We start from the raw sequence: 16232 nt of genomic DNA, 5'->3' as shown, positions 1-16232 counted from the left end.
TATTGTGTATAGATTTACGTGAGGAAAAAAATGATTTAATACATTTTAGAAAAAGGCTGTTATGTAACAAAATGTGGAAAAAGTTAAGGGGTCTGAATACTTTCCCCAATGCACTGTATATATATATATAGTCTCCCCCTCTGTATTTCTCTCTCTCTTTCTCTCTCTGCCCTTTACTGCCTGGCCCTCCACAGAGACTAAGCGGAGCTCAGCAACATCTCTCTCTCTCGCTCTCTCTCTTATCTCCCGGGGAAACCTGCTGCGCCCTGCGCTGTCCACACCAAGATTAGAGGGAAGGACTGGCGCTGGGAGGATTCTAACACCACGGTCTCCAAGCGCTCGGCACGTAACCAGTATTCACCCAGAGGCCACAGCACTATCGTTGCCGTTTCGACTGTAACACCAGTGTTGCGCTATTGTATAATATGTTATATACGTTATGTTATTCTAGGGAAATTGTATTTTCATAGCTAGGGCTGACAGTGAAGACTTGCGAAGAGCAGAATCACAACCTCTGCATCATCAAAACAGTTGCTTGGTGAGAAGCTGAGAAGTCCACAGATAGTCATTGTTATGTAAACACCAGCTGAAAAGTACCAGCGGCCTGGCTTTGGCCCCAAGTGAGAGCAGGTCCACCAGAGCCATGCCCCAGTGAGACACGGGTTCGGGCCCACGTAGTTGGAAACAGAAAAGTCTGAGCCTTTTGGGTCAAACACTGGGGTAAATCTTGAATGTACATGCGCCATTGACGTACCATTGAATACGCTTGAAAGTAGAACCTGTCATACTAGCTCTTATTATCTGGTGGTAATTCAACTCTTGTCGCATATAAGAAATATCGGCATTACTAAACCTCCTGCAGAGGCAATGTGTAACTCAACTACCAAACTATTGGAATGAACTGGACAGACAGTAAGCCATAATGTACAAGAAAGTATGGGAGCTCTTCCTAATGATCCCTGATAACAGCTACAGTAAGAACAGTACCTGAGTCATCGTTAGCATTTGGTTAGCATTCCGCTAGCCTGGTGGAGATAGAACCAGAACCGCAGAGCTCCAGAGAGGCCAGTCTCCACTGTTCTCCTGCCTGCACAGCTGACTTCAACTCTGGGCACTGGGAGAAAAGCAGCAGGGGGCGGGTGGGGGTGGCGTGGTGTGGGCCTCTGACAGGGGTTCTCAGACTGTGTGTGTGTGTCAAATCCAATCAAATTGGAATGGTCGTGTACACAAATAGGCCGATATAATCGGCGGTGCAGCGAAGTGTTTGTGTTTCTAGTTCCAACAGTGCAGTGTATGTGCGTGCGTGGTGTGTGTCTTTTACCCTCAACAGCATAGACACACTTTTCCCCAATTGCAAACACTCTTTCAATCACACTTTCTCTCAACCAAATGTACCAGTTGTCCCCTCTTAACAAATGAAGCAGTTACACAGTACTAGAGTGCGCTGTCATCAAGGCATCCTTTACCACAACACAACACTGCAATACACACTTAACTCTTCTGGCTCCTCAGTCGGACAAGAAAAAAACATCCACTGTTAATTCAACAAAAACAGTTCTCGCTCTCACTTCCTTTTCTTTCACAACCTGGTCTTCAGCCGCCTTCATTTCCTTTCTTTCTGCCTCCAACAACCCTTTCTTCAAACAAAACCTCCCTCGTCCTTCATTTTCTCCTTGGAGAATGTGAGAATTGAGTGCTCTCTGCTATGTTCAGCTTTCTCGTATGTCATTCAAAGCCACAAACGGGAAAGTCCTGTTGTTCATTGACTAAGTGGAACAGGTCCTGCCTGTGCGTCTACTCACATTTCATTTCATCCTCATTCAACTCCTTTCATTTGAATCCTCTCGTTCAGGACAAGGAACATTTACATTTTCAATATGCTGTTTACACACTTTCTTTTTGTCTTAGAATAAGGAAGACCTGAGACTCAGAAGTGGTTCCTTACAAAATGACTCATCACATTATGAAATGTGTGTATGTGTGTGCACACACGCACACAAACACACGTGTGAAGTACTCGATCAGAGAAGTGTCAGCCTGGCAGCTTCACTATACTACTAGAGATGTCTGGAACAACAGCAAACAAACTATGCCATACCAGCTACTAGCAGTGAGTAGCACAACTCCAGCGGGCTGAATTGGGTGCAAATGATCTCCTTACAACCAGATGATGTCATTGTATCGGTAAGCATAGAAATAGTGCACATAGAATAGATCCACTGCTTATCAAATTGGCTTTCAATGAGAATGACAGATCTATAATTCATATTGTATGGGTCACACCCTGATCTGTTTCACCTGACCTTGTGATTGTCTCCACCCCCTCCAGGTGTCGTTTATTTCTCCCAGTGTATTTATCATTTATTATTTATGCCTGCCTTGACCTCGAGCCTGCCTGCCTTAACCTCGAGCCTGCCTGCCTTAACCTCGAGCCTGCCTGCCTTGACCTCGAGCCTGCCTGCCTTGACCTCGAGCCTGCCTGCCCGCCCTTTGGTACCTACTGGACTCTGAACTGGTTTTGACCTTTTGCCTGTACACAACCATTCTCTTGCCTACCCCTTTTTGGATTAATAAACATCTAAGACTCCAACCATCTGCATCTGGGTCTCGCCTTGTGCCCTCATAGTATGTGAATTTGTCGGGTCGGCCCGCAGAGCTACGTACCAGACCTTTAAAGAGCGTCTGAACGCAGCGATTCTGTGTTTCTCTACTACTCATTAAGAAAAACTAGACTTCAGTCTTGAGGGTGTGGTTCGATGTGGCAGTTACTGATGTTTGTCCCCCATGAGACCATAGGAAGAAAGCCGGTATTACCTCCTCAAAGTAGTCAGAATTAATTTAAGATTTTCAAAAAAATTTATTGTGTAATTTTACATCCGGCTAAGTTGTTTGGTGCAGTATTTCTCAAGTAAAAAAAAAATGCATAAGGTGTTGTCTTGTGTAAACAAAGTCAGATTTGCGGCTCTGGTGGGCAGGTCTGCCTCACTGCAGTATGTGTGTGATCTGCGGTAGGATTGGATAGATGTCTATCTCGTATGGTCAAATGAGCATAGTTGAAATCAAAACCCAACCCTCAAGTAAGTCATATGATGAACTCTATTACAAAACTCAGGTTTGGACGAGACCGACTTGAAAAACCAAATGATCCTGTTTACACTTCGCAGTCCATTTTGAAACTAGAAAAAATGTTTCCGACTAGCATGGATGGCATTTGCTATGAGAGAAGTTGTTTATTGCCTTTAAAAACCCAGTCAGTATCATCGCACTATGGAAATGACTGATCAAGGGATTGACTATGAATAATCCCAAATCAAATCAAATCGTATTTGTTACGAACACAATTGACAGCAGGTATAAAAGGTGCAGCAAAATGCTTGTGTTCTGGGTCCCTCAACAGTGCAGTATATTAATCAAGAGTTGAGGTACTATGCATAGTAATAGCCTCATCATGTATGTACACTATAGGATACAGTATAGATCACGATTTAACTCCCCATCTCTGTGTCATACTGATTCCCCCTCTCTGACTTCACTCTTTATTTCTTTATTTCTCTCTTTCTATTTCTCTGTATGCTACACTTTCTATTCCTTAACGCCCTCTTTCCTCTTCTCTCCCACTTCCGTGTTAATCTCTCGCCCTTCTCCTTGCAGACTAGATAAGAGGGGCCAGCCTGCTTCAAGGTGACGCAACAAAAATCGAATGAACTTATCCTCTGCAGCAGAGGTAACTCTGAGTTTTCCTTTCCTGTGGCGGTCCTCATGAGAGCCAGTTTCATCATAGCGCTTAATGGTTTTTGCGACTGCACTTGAAGAAACTTTCAAAGTTCTTGAACATTTCCGGATTGACTGACCTTCATGTCATAAAGTAATGATGGACTGTCATTTCTCTTTGCTTATTTGAGCTGCTCTTGACATAATTTGGGTGTTTTACCAAATAGGGCTATCTTCTGTATACCCCCCTACCTTGTCACAACACAACTAATTGTCTCAAACATATGAAGAACGAAATTCTACAAATGTACTTTTAACAAGCTACAACTGTTAATTGAAATGCATTCCAGGTGACTACCACGTGAAGCTGGTTGAGAGAATGCAAAGCTGTCAAAGGGTGGCTACTTTGAAGAATCTCAAATATAAAATATGTTTTGATTTGATGAACACTTTATTGGTTACTACATGATTATTGTGTTGTGTTATTTCATAGTTTTTATGTCTTTTTTGATGTCAATTTTATTCTACAGTGTAGAAAATAGTACAAATAAAGAAAAACCCTGGAATGAGTAGGTGTGTCAAAACATTTGACTGGTACTGTCTATATTTGTCACGCCCTGACCTTAGAGAGACGTATCATTTCTCTATTTGGTTAGGTCAGGGTGTGATGTGGGGTGGGCATTCTATGTTTTGTTTTCTATGTTTCTTTATTTCTATGTTTTGGCCTGGTATGGTTCTCAATCAGGGACAGCTGTCTATCGTAGTCTCTGATTGGGAATCATACTTAGGTAGCCCTTTTTCCCTCCTTTCAGTGTGGGTAGTTAACTTTGTTTGTGACACTAAGCCCTGAAAGCTTCACGGTTGTTTTTCGTTTGTTGTTTTGTTGGCGACATTATCTAATAAAAAGGGGAAAGTACGCTCACAACGCTGCGTTTTGGTCCACTTCTTTCGACGGCCGTGACAGTGTCTGTCCTCTACCCACCACCAAAGGACCAAGCAGCGTGGTCAGGAGGGGAGGACATGACGGAAACCTGAGAGGCAGCCCCAAAATATTATTTTTTTTGGGGGGGGGGGGGCAGATGACATGGGCGTCGGTGCTGAGGGGTGAGTCCGAGACCGAGGAGGAATTCTTGGACCGTTTGAGCGAGGAGTGGTTGGCAGTGGAAAGGGACGAAAGAGTTCGGAGGGGTTGGAGTGTGGAGCAAGACAGTCACTTTGAGGAGCATGTGACCCTTCAGGCACCGTGCTTTGCGGTTACATGTACTGTGTCCCCGGTACGCATCCACAGCCCAGTGCGTCCTGTGCCAGCGCCCCACAGTTGCCGGGCTATGGTGAGCATCCAGCCAAGATGGGTTGTGCCAGCTCTGCGCTCCAGACCTCCGGTGTGTCTCCACGGCCCAGTATATCCTGTTCCAGCTCCAGGCACCCGGTCTCCTGTACGTCTGCCAAGCCCGGTAAGCCCTGTGCCAGCTCTACGCACTAGGCCTCCAGTGCGTCTCCACAGCCCGGTAAGCCCTGTGCCAGCTCTACGCACCTGGCCTCCAGTGGCGATCCATGGCAAGAAGCCTCCAGTGATGATCCATGGCAAGAAGCCTCCAGTGATGATCCATGGCACGAAGCCTCCAGTGATGATCCATGGCACGAAGCCTCCAGTGATGATCCATGGCACGAAGCCTCCAGTGATGATCCATGGCACGAAGCCTCCAGTGATGATCCATGGCACGAAGCCTCCAGTGATGATCCATGGCACGAAGCCTCCAGTGATGATCCATGGCACGAAGCCTCCAGTGATGATCCATGGCAAGAAGCCTCCAGTGCAGATCCATGGCACGAAGCCTCCAGTGATGATCCAGTGATACTGTCACGCCCTGACCTTAGAGAGACGTTTTATTTCTCTATTTGGTTAGGTCAGGGTGCGATGTGGGGTGGGCATTCTATGTTTTGTTTTCTATGTTTCTTTATTTCTATGTGTTGGCTGGGTGTGGTTCTCAATCAGGGACAGCTGTCTATCGTTGTCTCTGATCGGGAATCATACTTAGGTAGCCTTTTTTCCCTCCTTTCAGTGTGGGTAGTTAACTTTGTTTGTGGCACTAAGCCCTGAAAGCTTCACGGTTGTTTTCTCGTCTGTTGTTTTGTTGGCGTCATTTTTATAATAAAAGGAAAATGAACGCTCGCCACGCTGCACCTTGGTCCACTTCTTTCAACAGCCGTGACAATATTTATATAAATAATGGCCCTACATTAAAATAGTCCACAGAAAGACAAGTGCTAGATCTTATTGAATCTGGCAGCTCCCTCTGCCTCTCTCTAGTCTCCACTATGACCTCTAAAGAGTTACCCTCTATGAACAGTGAATGAAGCCCACCCAGTCCTCATAGGGCTGACTCACTATGCGTCATCAACACTATTCATTTTACAGTGCACTACTTTTGACCAGGCTCTGGGAATAGGGTGCCATTTGGGACGCGGACAGAGTCTGCCTAGTTTTTCACACTATTGCACAGAGCCAAACAATACCGTGCTCACTTGGGTATTTACTTACCATACTGGCCTTTCCAGCACGGTCCCAGCAACTATGGTGGATGGGTAACCATGCCAGTTTGGCTCAGTTCAACTCTGCTCTGTAGTGTGAAAATGGTATAAGTGAGACGGGCATGAGGTGGTACGTGTCCTACCTTCATGGTGGGCGGGGCTGTGCGGGGGGGCGATGGGGGGCAATCTCCCAAGGGCACGGTGGAGATAGTCAGCAGTTCCTGCTTCCTGGAACACATCAAACACAACAGAAGATATCATGATACGGCATCATGATGTTGCATACAGAGGATGCAGAGGCACAATGATAGTACAGAGGACGGATGCTGCATCACATATCACCCTACTTCACGACACACACCGGGGGAGAAGTAAGAAATATCATTTCCCTAGACTGTGCAGGAGCTGGTAGGGTCAAGCCTAGTTATAGTCCATGTATATAACTTTAGCCCAGAGTTACTGCTGCATTCATGTGGTCAGGAAAAAGCCCAAACCCTACTCATACGCCTAGAAGGAAAGAGAGGCTGTCTGGCTCATAGACTAAAGACTAGGTCTTCAACATATCCAGCCAACTGAAGTAGTGGGTATCCAAGTGTGTTTACGGGGCTTGTAACGGAGATCTATCAATCAGACGCCAAGGAACCGTGTCGTGAGTGGAGCATGGACTGGCTGAAAACCAAGACCATACTGCCTGTGTGTCTGTCTCTGTCTGTCCTCTAACGCCTCCAAGGCTGGCCAACCACAGAGCCTAGATGGCAAATATCTGTATCTGTATCTCTCTCTCTCAATTCATTTCAATTTGCTTTATTGGCATGACGTAACAATGTACATATTGCCAAAGCTTATTTTGGATATTTACAATATAGAAAATGAATAAAAATGAGAATAAAAATTGTCAACGGGACAACAGTAACAACAATAACCAAGGGCCAAAATAACCATACATTCAACAATAACAATAAGTATACAGTAGAGTACATATGCAGGTTGATTGGTCTGTCAGACACTGTCCCTCAACTTATGGCAGGCAGCAATGTAGTGTGCTGCCAACCCACAGCTCTCTGCGTCCTCCCACAACAGGACGGGTAGCCTATCCTCATCAGAGAGGTCTTTGAAACCTTGAATAAGGGTTTCAAATTTGAGAAATTGACACTCTCTAATTGTTTTATATTTTTGACATTTAGTCAGGAAATGCAGCTCCGTCTCAGGTTCTGCTGTTATGCAGTGGTTGCACAGCCTTTCCTCTACAGGGAGCCAGGTTTTCCTGTGTCTTCTCTCTCTCTCTCTCTCTCTCTCTCTCTCTCTCTCTCTCTCTCTCTCTCTCTCTCTCTCTCTCTCTCAGAGGTCTGTGGAGAGTATCTTTAGCCGAGAGACCTGATGATGACTTTCACTCAGATCCTTAGTGACCAGCTGACATGGTTTTTGAGAGGCCCCCAGGGGCCTCCAGGGGGCTGGGGTCTCCTTCCAGGAGAATGATCACACATTAAGAGGTTCATTTATCAGGAGGGACAGAGTGGGGATTCAGAGATGGACGTGAGAGGCGAGACACACAGTGCAACAGGTTGCCAATTAGTCACATTCTCTTGACAGTTATTTAGTCAGTTATCGAACACAGGATTTCATTCCCAGCCTCTTTTTTTCATCCATAGTTATTTCCCCCTCTCGTGTGTCAAGTCAGTGTGGCCCAGCTGTGGACTGTGTACTGGAGAAACCACAGTCATTTGGTGTATTGCCGTCGGTTACAACAGGTGTTACAATACAATACAACAGCATTTCACTTACTGTGAAATGTTTACTTACAAGCCCTTATTACAACACAGTTTTAAGAAAAATAAGAGTTTAGAAAATATTTACTAAACAAACTAATAACACAATAAAATAACAATAACGAGGCAATATATACAAAGGGTACGGGTTAGTCAAGGTAATTTAGGTAATATGTACATGTAGGTAGGGGTAAAGACTACGCATAGATAATAAACAGCGAGTAGCAGCAGCGTAAAAAAAGAGGGGGTCAATGCAAATAGCCCGTGAAGCCGTTTGATTAGCTGTTCAGCAGTTTTATGCCTTGGGGGTAGAAGCTGCTAAGGAGCCTTTTGGACCTAGACTTGGTGCTCCAGTACCGCTTGCCGTGTGGTAGCAGAGAGAACAATCTATGACCAGGGTGACTGGAGTCTTTGACTGACACCGCCTGGTATAGAGGTCCTGGATGACAGGAAGCTTGGCCCCAGTGATGTACTGGGCCGTACGCACTACCCTCTGTAGCGCCTTGTGGTCGGATGCCGAGCAGTTGCCATACCAGGAATTGATGCAACCTGTCAGGATGCTCTCGATGGTGCAGCTGCAGAACCTTTTGAGGATCTGAGGACCCATGCCAAATCTTTTCAGCCTCCTGAGGGGGAATATGCATTGTCATGCCCTCTTCACGACTGTCTTGGTGTGTTTGGACTATGATAGTTTGTTGGTGATGTGGACACTAATGAACTTGAAACTCTCAACCTGCTCCAATACAGCCCCATCGATGAGAATGGGCACATGCTCGGCCCTCATTTTCCTGTAGTCCACGATCATCTCCTTTGTCTTGTTTACGTTGAGGGAGAGGTTGTTGTCTTGGTACCACACTGACCGGTCTCTGACCTCCTCCCTATAGGCTCATCTCATCATTGTTGGTTATCAGGCCTACCACCGTTGTGTCGTTAGCAAAATTAGGGACGGTGTTGGAGTCGTGCTTGGCCACGCAGTTGTGGGTGAACTGTGAGTACAAGAGGGGACTAAGCACACACCCCTGAGGGACCCCCATGTTCAGGATCAGCATTGCAGATGTGTTGTTGCCTACTCTTGTAACTTGGGGGGTGGCCTGTCAGGAAGTCCAGGATCCAGTTGTAGAGGGAGGCATTTAGTCCCAGGGTCCTTAGCTCAGTGATGAACTTTGAGGGTACTATGGTGTTGAACGCTGAGCTGTAGTCAATGAACAGCATTCTCACGTAGGTGTTGCTTTTGTCCAAGTGGGAAAGGGCATATAGAGATTGCGTCATCTGTGGATCTGTTGGGGCGGTATGCGAATTGGAGTAGGTTTCTGGGATGACGGTGTTGATGTGAGCCATGACCAGCCTTTCAAAGCACTTCATGGCTACCGACGTGAGTGCTACAGATCAGTAGTCATTTAGGCAGGCTACCTTGGTGTTCTTGGGCACATGGACTATGGTGATCTGCTTGAAACATGTAGGTATTACAGACTCGGTCAGGGACAGGTTGAAAATGTCAGTGAAGACACTTGCCAATTGGTCAGCGCATGCTCTGAGTACACTTCCTGGTAATCCGTCTGGCCCTGCGGCCTTGTGAATGTTGACCTGGTCTTACTCACATCGGCTACGGAGAGCGTGATCACAGTAGTCCGGAACAGTTGATTCTCTAATGCATGCTTCAGTGTTGCTTGCCTCGAAGCGCACACAGAAGTAATGTAGCTCGGCTGGTAGGCTTGTTTCACTGGGCAGCTTGCGGCTGGGCTTCCCTTTGTAGTCCGTAATAGTTTGAAAGCCCTGCCACATCCAACGAGCGTCAGAGCGGTGTAGTAGGATTCAATCTTATCCCTGTATTGACGCTTTGCCTATTTAATGGTTTGTCGGAGAGCATAGTGGGATTTCATATTAGCGTCCTGGTTAGCGTCCTACTCCTTGAAAGCGGCAGCTCTACCCTTCAGTTCAGTGCAGATGTCAAATCAAATCAAATTGTATTGGTCACATACACATGGTTAGCAGATGTTAGTGTGAGTGTAGTGAAATCCTTCTGCTTCTAGTTCCAACATTGCAGTAATATCTAACAAGTAGTCTAACAACTCCACAACAACTACCTAATGCACAGAAATCTAAAGGGATGGAATAAGTATATGTAAATATAAATATATGGATGAGCGATGACTGAGCAGCATAGGCACGATGGTATAAAATACAGTATATACATATGAGATGAGTAATGTAAGATATGGCATTATTTAAAGTGACAAGTGATCCATTTATTAAAGTGGCCAATGATTCAAGTCTGTATATAGGCAGCAGCCTCTCTGTGTTCGTGATGGCTGTTTAACAGTCTGATGGCCTTAAGGTAGAAGCTGTTTTTCAGTCTCTCGGTCCCAGCTTTGATGCACCCGTACTGACCTCGCCTTCTGGATGGTAGTGAGGTGAACAGGCAGTGGCTCAGGTGGTTGTTATCCTTGATGACCTTTTTGGCCTTCATTTGACATCGGGTGCTGTAGGTGTTCTGAAGGGCAGGTAGTTTGCCAACCGGTGATGCGTTGTGCAGACCGCACCACCCACTGAAGAGCCTTGCGGTCATGTGCGGTGCACCACCTGGGTGCAGCCCATCAGAAAGTCCAGTACCCAATTGCACAGGGCGGGGTTGAGACCCAGGGCCTCAAGCTTAATGATGAGCTTAGAGAGTACTATGGTGTTGAATGCTGAGCTGTAGTCAATGAACAGCATTCTTACACAGGTATTCCTCTTATCCAGATGGGATAGGGCAGTGTGCAGTGTGATGGCGATTGCATCGTCTGTGAACCTGTTGGGGCGGTATGCAAACTGAAGTGGGTCTAGGGTGGCCAGTAAGGTGGAGGTGATATGATCCTTGACCAGTCTCTCAAAGCACTTAATGATGACAGAAGTGAGTGCTATGGGGAGATAGTCATTTAGCTCAGTTCTCTTTGCCTTCTTGGGTACAGGAATAATGGTGGCCATCTTGAAGCATGTGGGCACAGCAGACTGAGATAGGGAGCGATTGAATATGTCCGTAAACACACCAGCCAGCTGGTCTGAGCATGCCTTGAGGATGCGGTAGGGATGCAGTCTGGGCCTGCAACCCTGCAAGGGTTAACACAATTAAATATCTTACTCACGTCGGCCACAAAGAAGGAGAGGGAGGGCCACAGTCCTTGGTAGAAGGCCACGTCAGTGGCACTGTATTATCCTCAATGCCGGCAAAGAAGGTGTTTAGTTTGTCTGGAAGCAAGATGTCAGTGTCCGTGACATGGCTGGTTTTCTTTTCGTAGTCCGTAATTGCCTGTTGACCCTGCCACATACGTCTTGTGGCTGAGCCGTTGAATTGCGACACCACTTTGTCCCTATACTGACATTTCGCTTGTTTGATTGCCTTGCGGAGGGAATAACTACCATAATCCCAGTCATCTTTCCATGTTTAAATGTGGTGGTTCGCTCTTTCAGTTTTGCGCAAATGCCACCATCTATCCACAGTTTCTGGTTTTAATAGTCACAACATCTCCAATGCACTTCCTTATAAACCCACTCACCAAACCAGTGTATAAATCAATGTTATTCTCTGAGGCAGCATCGAACATTTCCCAGTCTGCGTGATCAAAACAATATTGAAGCATAGATTCCGATTGGTCAGACCAGCGTTCTTGTCACGGGTACATCCTGTTTGAGTTTCTGCCTATAGGACAACAGGAGCAAAATTGAGTCATGGTCGGATTTGCCAAAGGGAGGCCGGGGTAGGGCCTTGTATGCATCGCAGAAGTAGCAGTGTAGCAGTGTATTGCCCGCACGAGTGCTACAATCAATATGCTGATAGAATTTAGGAGGCCTTGTTCTCAAATTTACTTTGTTAAAATCCTCAGCTACAATAAATGCAGCCTAAGGATATATGGTTTCCAGTTTACATAGAGTTGTCACGACTTCCGCCGAAGTCGGTCCCTCTCCTTGCTCGGGCGGTGTTTGGCGGTCGACGTCCCCGACCTTCTAGCCATCACTGATCCATTTTTCATTTCTCATTGGTCTTGTCTTTCTTCACACCTGGTTTCAATCCCATCAATTACATGTTGTGTATTTAACCCTCTGTTTCCCCTCATGTCCTTGTCGGAGATTGTTTTATTGTATGTGATTGTGCTAGTATGTGTTAGTGTGTGACGGGTTCTGTACCCACTTTTGTTATTTTATATATTTTGGTTTTGGAGTTTGGTCAGCACTTATTAAACAACTCCGTTTATACCAAGTTCGTTCTCCTGCGCCTGACTTCCCTGCCACCAACACGCACCCATTACAAGAGTCCAGTGAAGTTCCTTCTGGGTTTTCCAAATGGATGGCAAGGGAGAGCTTTGTACGCATCTCTGTGTGTGGAGTAAAGGTGGTAAATGCTGGTAGAAATGATGTAAAAAAAGATTTACGTTTTTCAACATTTAAGTCCCCGGCCACTAGGAGCGCCACCTCTGGATGAGCATTTTCTTGTTTGCGTATGGCCTTATACAGCTCGTTGAGTGCGGTCTTAGCACCAGTATTGGTTTGTGGAGGCAAATACACAGCTTCTATATAGATGAAAACTCTCCTGGAAATGGTGTGGTCTACAACCTATCATGAGAAAAATCTTTAGATTTCTTTAATATTAGAGTTCGCACACCAGCTGTTGTTGACTGATAGACAAAGACCACTACCCCTCGTCTTATCGGAGGTAGCTATTCTGTCTTGCAATGTGCGGAAAACCCAGCCAACTGTATGTTATCCATGTTGTCAATCAGCCATGACTCGGTGAAACATAAGATATTACAGTTTTTAATGTCCCGTTGTTAGGATAGTCTCGAACGGAGCTCATCCAGTTTATTCTCCAGTGATTGCACATTGGCCAATAAGACGGATGGTAGAGGCAGGTTACCCACTCGCCGACAAATCCTCACAAGGCACCCGGATCTGCGTCCCCTGTATAGGCGTCTCTTCTTCATGCGAATTAAGGGGGTTTGGGCCTGGTCCTGTATCAGCAGTAAATCCTTCGCATCCGACTCGTTAAAGAAACTAGGTGAGTAATCGCTGTTCTGATACCCAGAAGCTCTTTTAGGTCATAAGAGACTGTGGCAGAAACATTATGTACAAAATACGTTACAAACAACGCGAGAAAACACACAAAATAGCACAATTGGTTAGGAGCCCGTAAAGCGGCAGACATCCCCTCTGGCGCCATTCCTTAGCTAGCAGCTAAAATAAATGGTAAAAAATAATATAGAATTAAGATAACAACACATGCAAAAGGTTTGCAGGACATTCTTCCCTAATATCAACAATCAATATCAATACCAGAAGAAAAACCTCAAAAGCACAATGACAACATCATCAAAAGGCTAAAGGATTGCAGGGGGAAATTCTACCTGATATCAATAGTGGATATCAATATCAGAGAGATACATAACATGCAGTACTGTATCTTCATCCGATTCACAGTAAGTGGAACAAGGAGACCAACATGCAACGTATTTCTCTGGTATTTGGGAACTAACGCAGCTGTCTCTCCATTGGATAATGCAATAGCTTCCTTGTGTGAAAGTAGCATGCTCATGTCACAGTGTCCAAAGGAAACAAGAGAACACTTGACTGCCTTTGACTGCTGATCTTTCCATTCTGAAAGAGAAACACGCTGCAAAGAACAGCCATCTCCGGCTCCTTCGTCTCTTTCTCTCTACCCCTCTCTCTTTTTCTCTCTCCCTCTAACTCCCTCTCCTTTTCTCTCACTCTCTCTCTCTTTTTATTTCTCTGACTCCCTCTCTTTCTCTCTCTCTCTCTTTGTCTAACTCTCTCTCCTTTCCTCTCCCTCCCTCCCTCTCTTTCTCTCTCTCGTTCGTTCTTTGAGTTGTTAGTATAAGCACATGGCCTGGCTTGCCGAGTGCTGGAAACAAGTGGTCATGCCCCAGACTTCCCCTTCCATTGACAGCCCAGCCACCCCAGGCTTCTCCAATACTTTCCATAGGGCCAGCACTAAGTACCAACACAATGTAACACTGTCTCTAGCTGTCGCTAGCGGTTAACACTGAGCCAATGGTGGACACAAACTAAACAGAGTACAAGTACAAGCAGGAGTAGTTGGCTTCCTTCCCCCGTTTACGCAGTTGACGGAGATACACAGATTGTACATAGCAACTGCCACAGCTCCAGAGAAACGTATTATTAGAAAATGTCCATTCCCAGACACTACATGTTAGTAGCTCAGAGCTGACCTGAGACCTCCTGGGGCTGGCCACTGCTGTCTGAGTTTAGCTTTAATAACAGCCAAATCTCAACACACATACAGTACATACACAGACACACATACACACACACAGATGCATATAGAATACACACACATAAACACAAACAAACACATAAACAAACAGGTGTTGGTCCCAGACACAGAGAGTCTGTGTGTGATAAAGTCTGTGTGTGAGACAGTCTGTGTGTAAGAGACAGTGTGTGAGAGACAGTGGTGGCGCAGTCTATCCTTGCTGCCTGTCTAATGAAACAGCTCCTGCGTCACCGTGAATGGGGGGGGGGGGGGGGGGGGGGGTGGATCGAAGGAGAGAGACGCAGCATGACAAAGGAAAACAGAGGGAAAAGAGAGAGGGAAAACAGAGGGAGAGATGAAACATAGAACAAGGGGGGAGTAAGAGAGTGGAAAAGGACAATAGGCCGGATAGTGAATGGGAAGGTTAAAGCTAGAGGTTCGTATGAGCTGTAACACTTTGACAACCACACACACACACACACACACACACACACACACACACAAACCAGACAATTAATGAATAAAAGTGTGTGGACTCAATGTAATACATTCAATAGTGAATGGAGATAATGACATGACATATATGATATGTCTCCTGTCTTGTCATCGCACTATAAAAACCCTTCATTGTCTAGCCTAACTCTCCTATGTTTCACAATCACCACCCAACTCCTTCTTTATTATTTTTAATTGGACCTGATTCAATACTAATTACATCTGCACCGCAATCATGTTTACCTAATGTCACACCAATAGGCCTCCATGTTTCACATATTGATTACACCCTGGAGAGATGACAGGCACTGCACACAGTGTACTGTACCTGCCTCAGCTAGTATCAACACATAAACAGGGGAGAGGGAGCCAGGAAGAGGGGAAGGGAGTGAGGGAGGAGGAGTGAGCGAGGGGGGTAGAGAGAAAGAGAGTGAGAGAAGGCACACAGGGGAAAGAGACATGGCCCAGGAGGAGAAGGAGGGAGGGAGGGAGGGAGGGCAACAGTCCCTCGCTGCCAATTACCTCCTTAATTGTGACGTTCTCTTTCCAGCCCGATACAGATATTTGTTACGAAACTCAATAATGAAGTTGATGATGCTCCAGACGTACCATTGCAGAAGCCCAATCGTTCCTCTAATGAACTTAATATGTAATGGCCTATTAGACAGCGAAAAACAAAGACAAGGAAATACATTAATCTGCCAGCAGGACATCAGGGCTGAGAGGAATCAGGTGCAACCCGTCCATCAGCGTAGCATTTCCTTACCCTCTCTTTGGGCCCCTCCAGACATTTCAATTTTTTTTGTTTGAACCCTAAACTGGCACACCTAATCCAATTAGTCAAAGGCTTGATGATTAGTGCAGACATAGCTGGCATACAGAGCCGCATCAATCAGGACCATGGCAGAGTATGTGTCAATGATGTGTGAATGATGCACCGTCACATCTGACAATAGCGCTGAATCAATTGCAGACCTGCCCTGTGTAAAAATAGCAGAGAGGATAGATGTGCTTGTTCCTCCCATGCTAGCAGATCAGACAGGCCGCCCAGCGCCACGGACAGTCAGACACAGACCAATGGCGTAATGCAATGAACGTCAGAGTGTGAGGTGTTGAAAGGGCTGCGTTCTATGGCTCATGGCTCCCAGTGTGTGGCTAATATAACAAGTGAAGTGGCTCATTGAAGGACCCCTTACCTCAGCACTGGCCACAGGGGAGTCCGTAGCTAATTATAGACCTCTAAAATGTTAGTACACTATGGTGGCAGTAGCCAATCAGGACCCTTTATTTCATCATGTATAGGGGAGCAATGGCCTAACAAGGATTAGTGGCCTCCCTTATTGGGGAGCCAATAAGCCCAGTGTCACATTGAAGGCCCCTTACCTATTCACTGGGCACTGGGGGGGGGGGGGGGGGGGGGGGCAGTAGCCTACAAGGAACCATATACTGTTAGCACATAGGGGACA

General features: G+C 45.9%; 1 protein-coding gene and 1 long non-coding RNA gene across 8 annotated transcripts in view; one reads left to right on the top strand and one right to left on the bottom strand.

The window, feature by feature from the left end:
• The window catches only part of rap1gap2a (RAP1 GTPase activating protein 2a), an 87713-nt gene that overhangs the window by 30973 nt on the left and 40508 nt on the right, over positions 1–16232 (bottom strand). For 3 of the 7 annotated variants that reach the window (XM_036964727.1, XM_036964725.1, XM_036964734.1), the window contains one exon: positions 6387–6471. In XM_036964727.1, the coding sequence (XP_036820622.1) occupies positions 6387–6471 (85 nt within the window). Of the gene's footprint in view, positions 1–987; positions 1146–1496; positions 1743–1802; positions 1935–6386; positions 6472–16232 lie in introns of those variants that run through there. The other 4 variants (XM_036964732.1, XM_036964728.1, XM_036964731.1 and 1 more) reach the window with 4 other exon arrangements.
• On the top strand, positions 391–3838 carry LOC110507536. Its single transcript, XR_002471139.2, has 4 exons — positions 391–538; positions 1909–2184; positions 2330–2493; positions 3652–3838. It is a non-coding gene; the product is annotated as an uncharacterized LOC110507536 (long non-coding RNA).

Source organism: Oncorhynchus mykiss, chromosome 27 (assembly GCF_013265735.2).
Source record: "Oncorhynchus mykiss isolate Arlee chromosome 27, USDA_OmykA_1.1, whole genome shotgun sequence".
NCBI lineage: Eukaryota > Metazoa > Chordata > Actinopteri > Salmoniformes > Salmonidae > Oncorhynchus > Oncorhynchus mykiss.
This window is presented reverse-complemented; position numbering and strand designations above follow the sequence as displayed.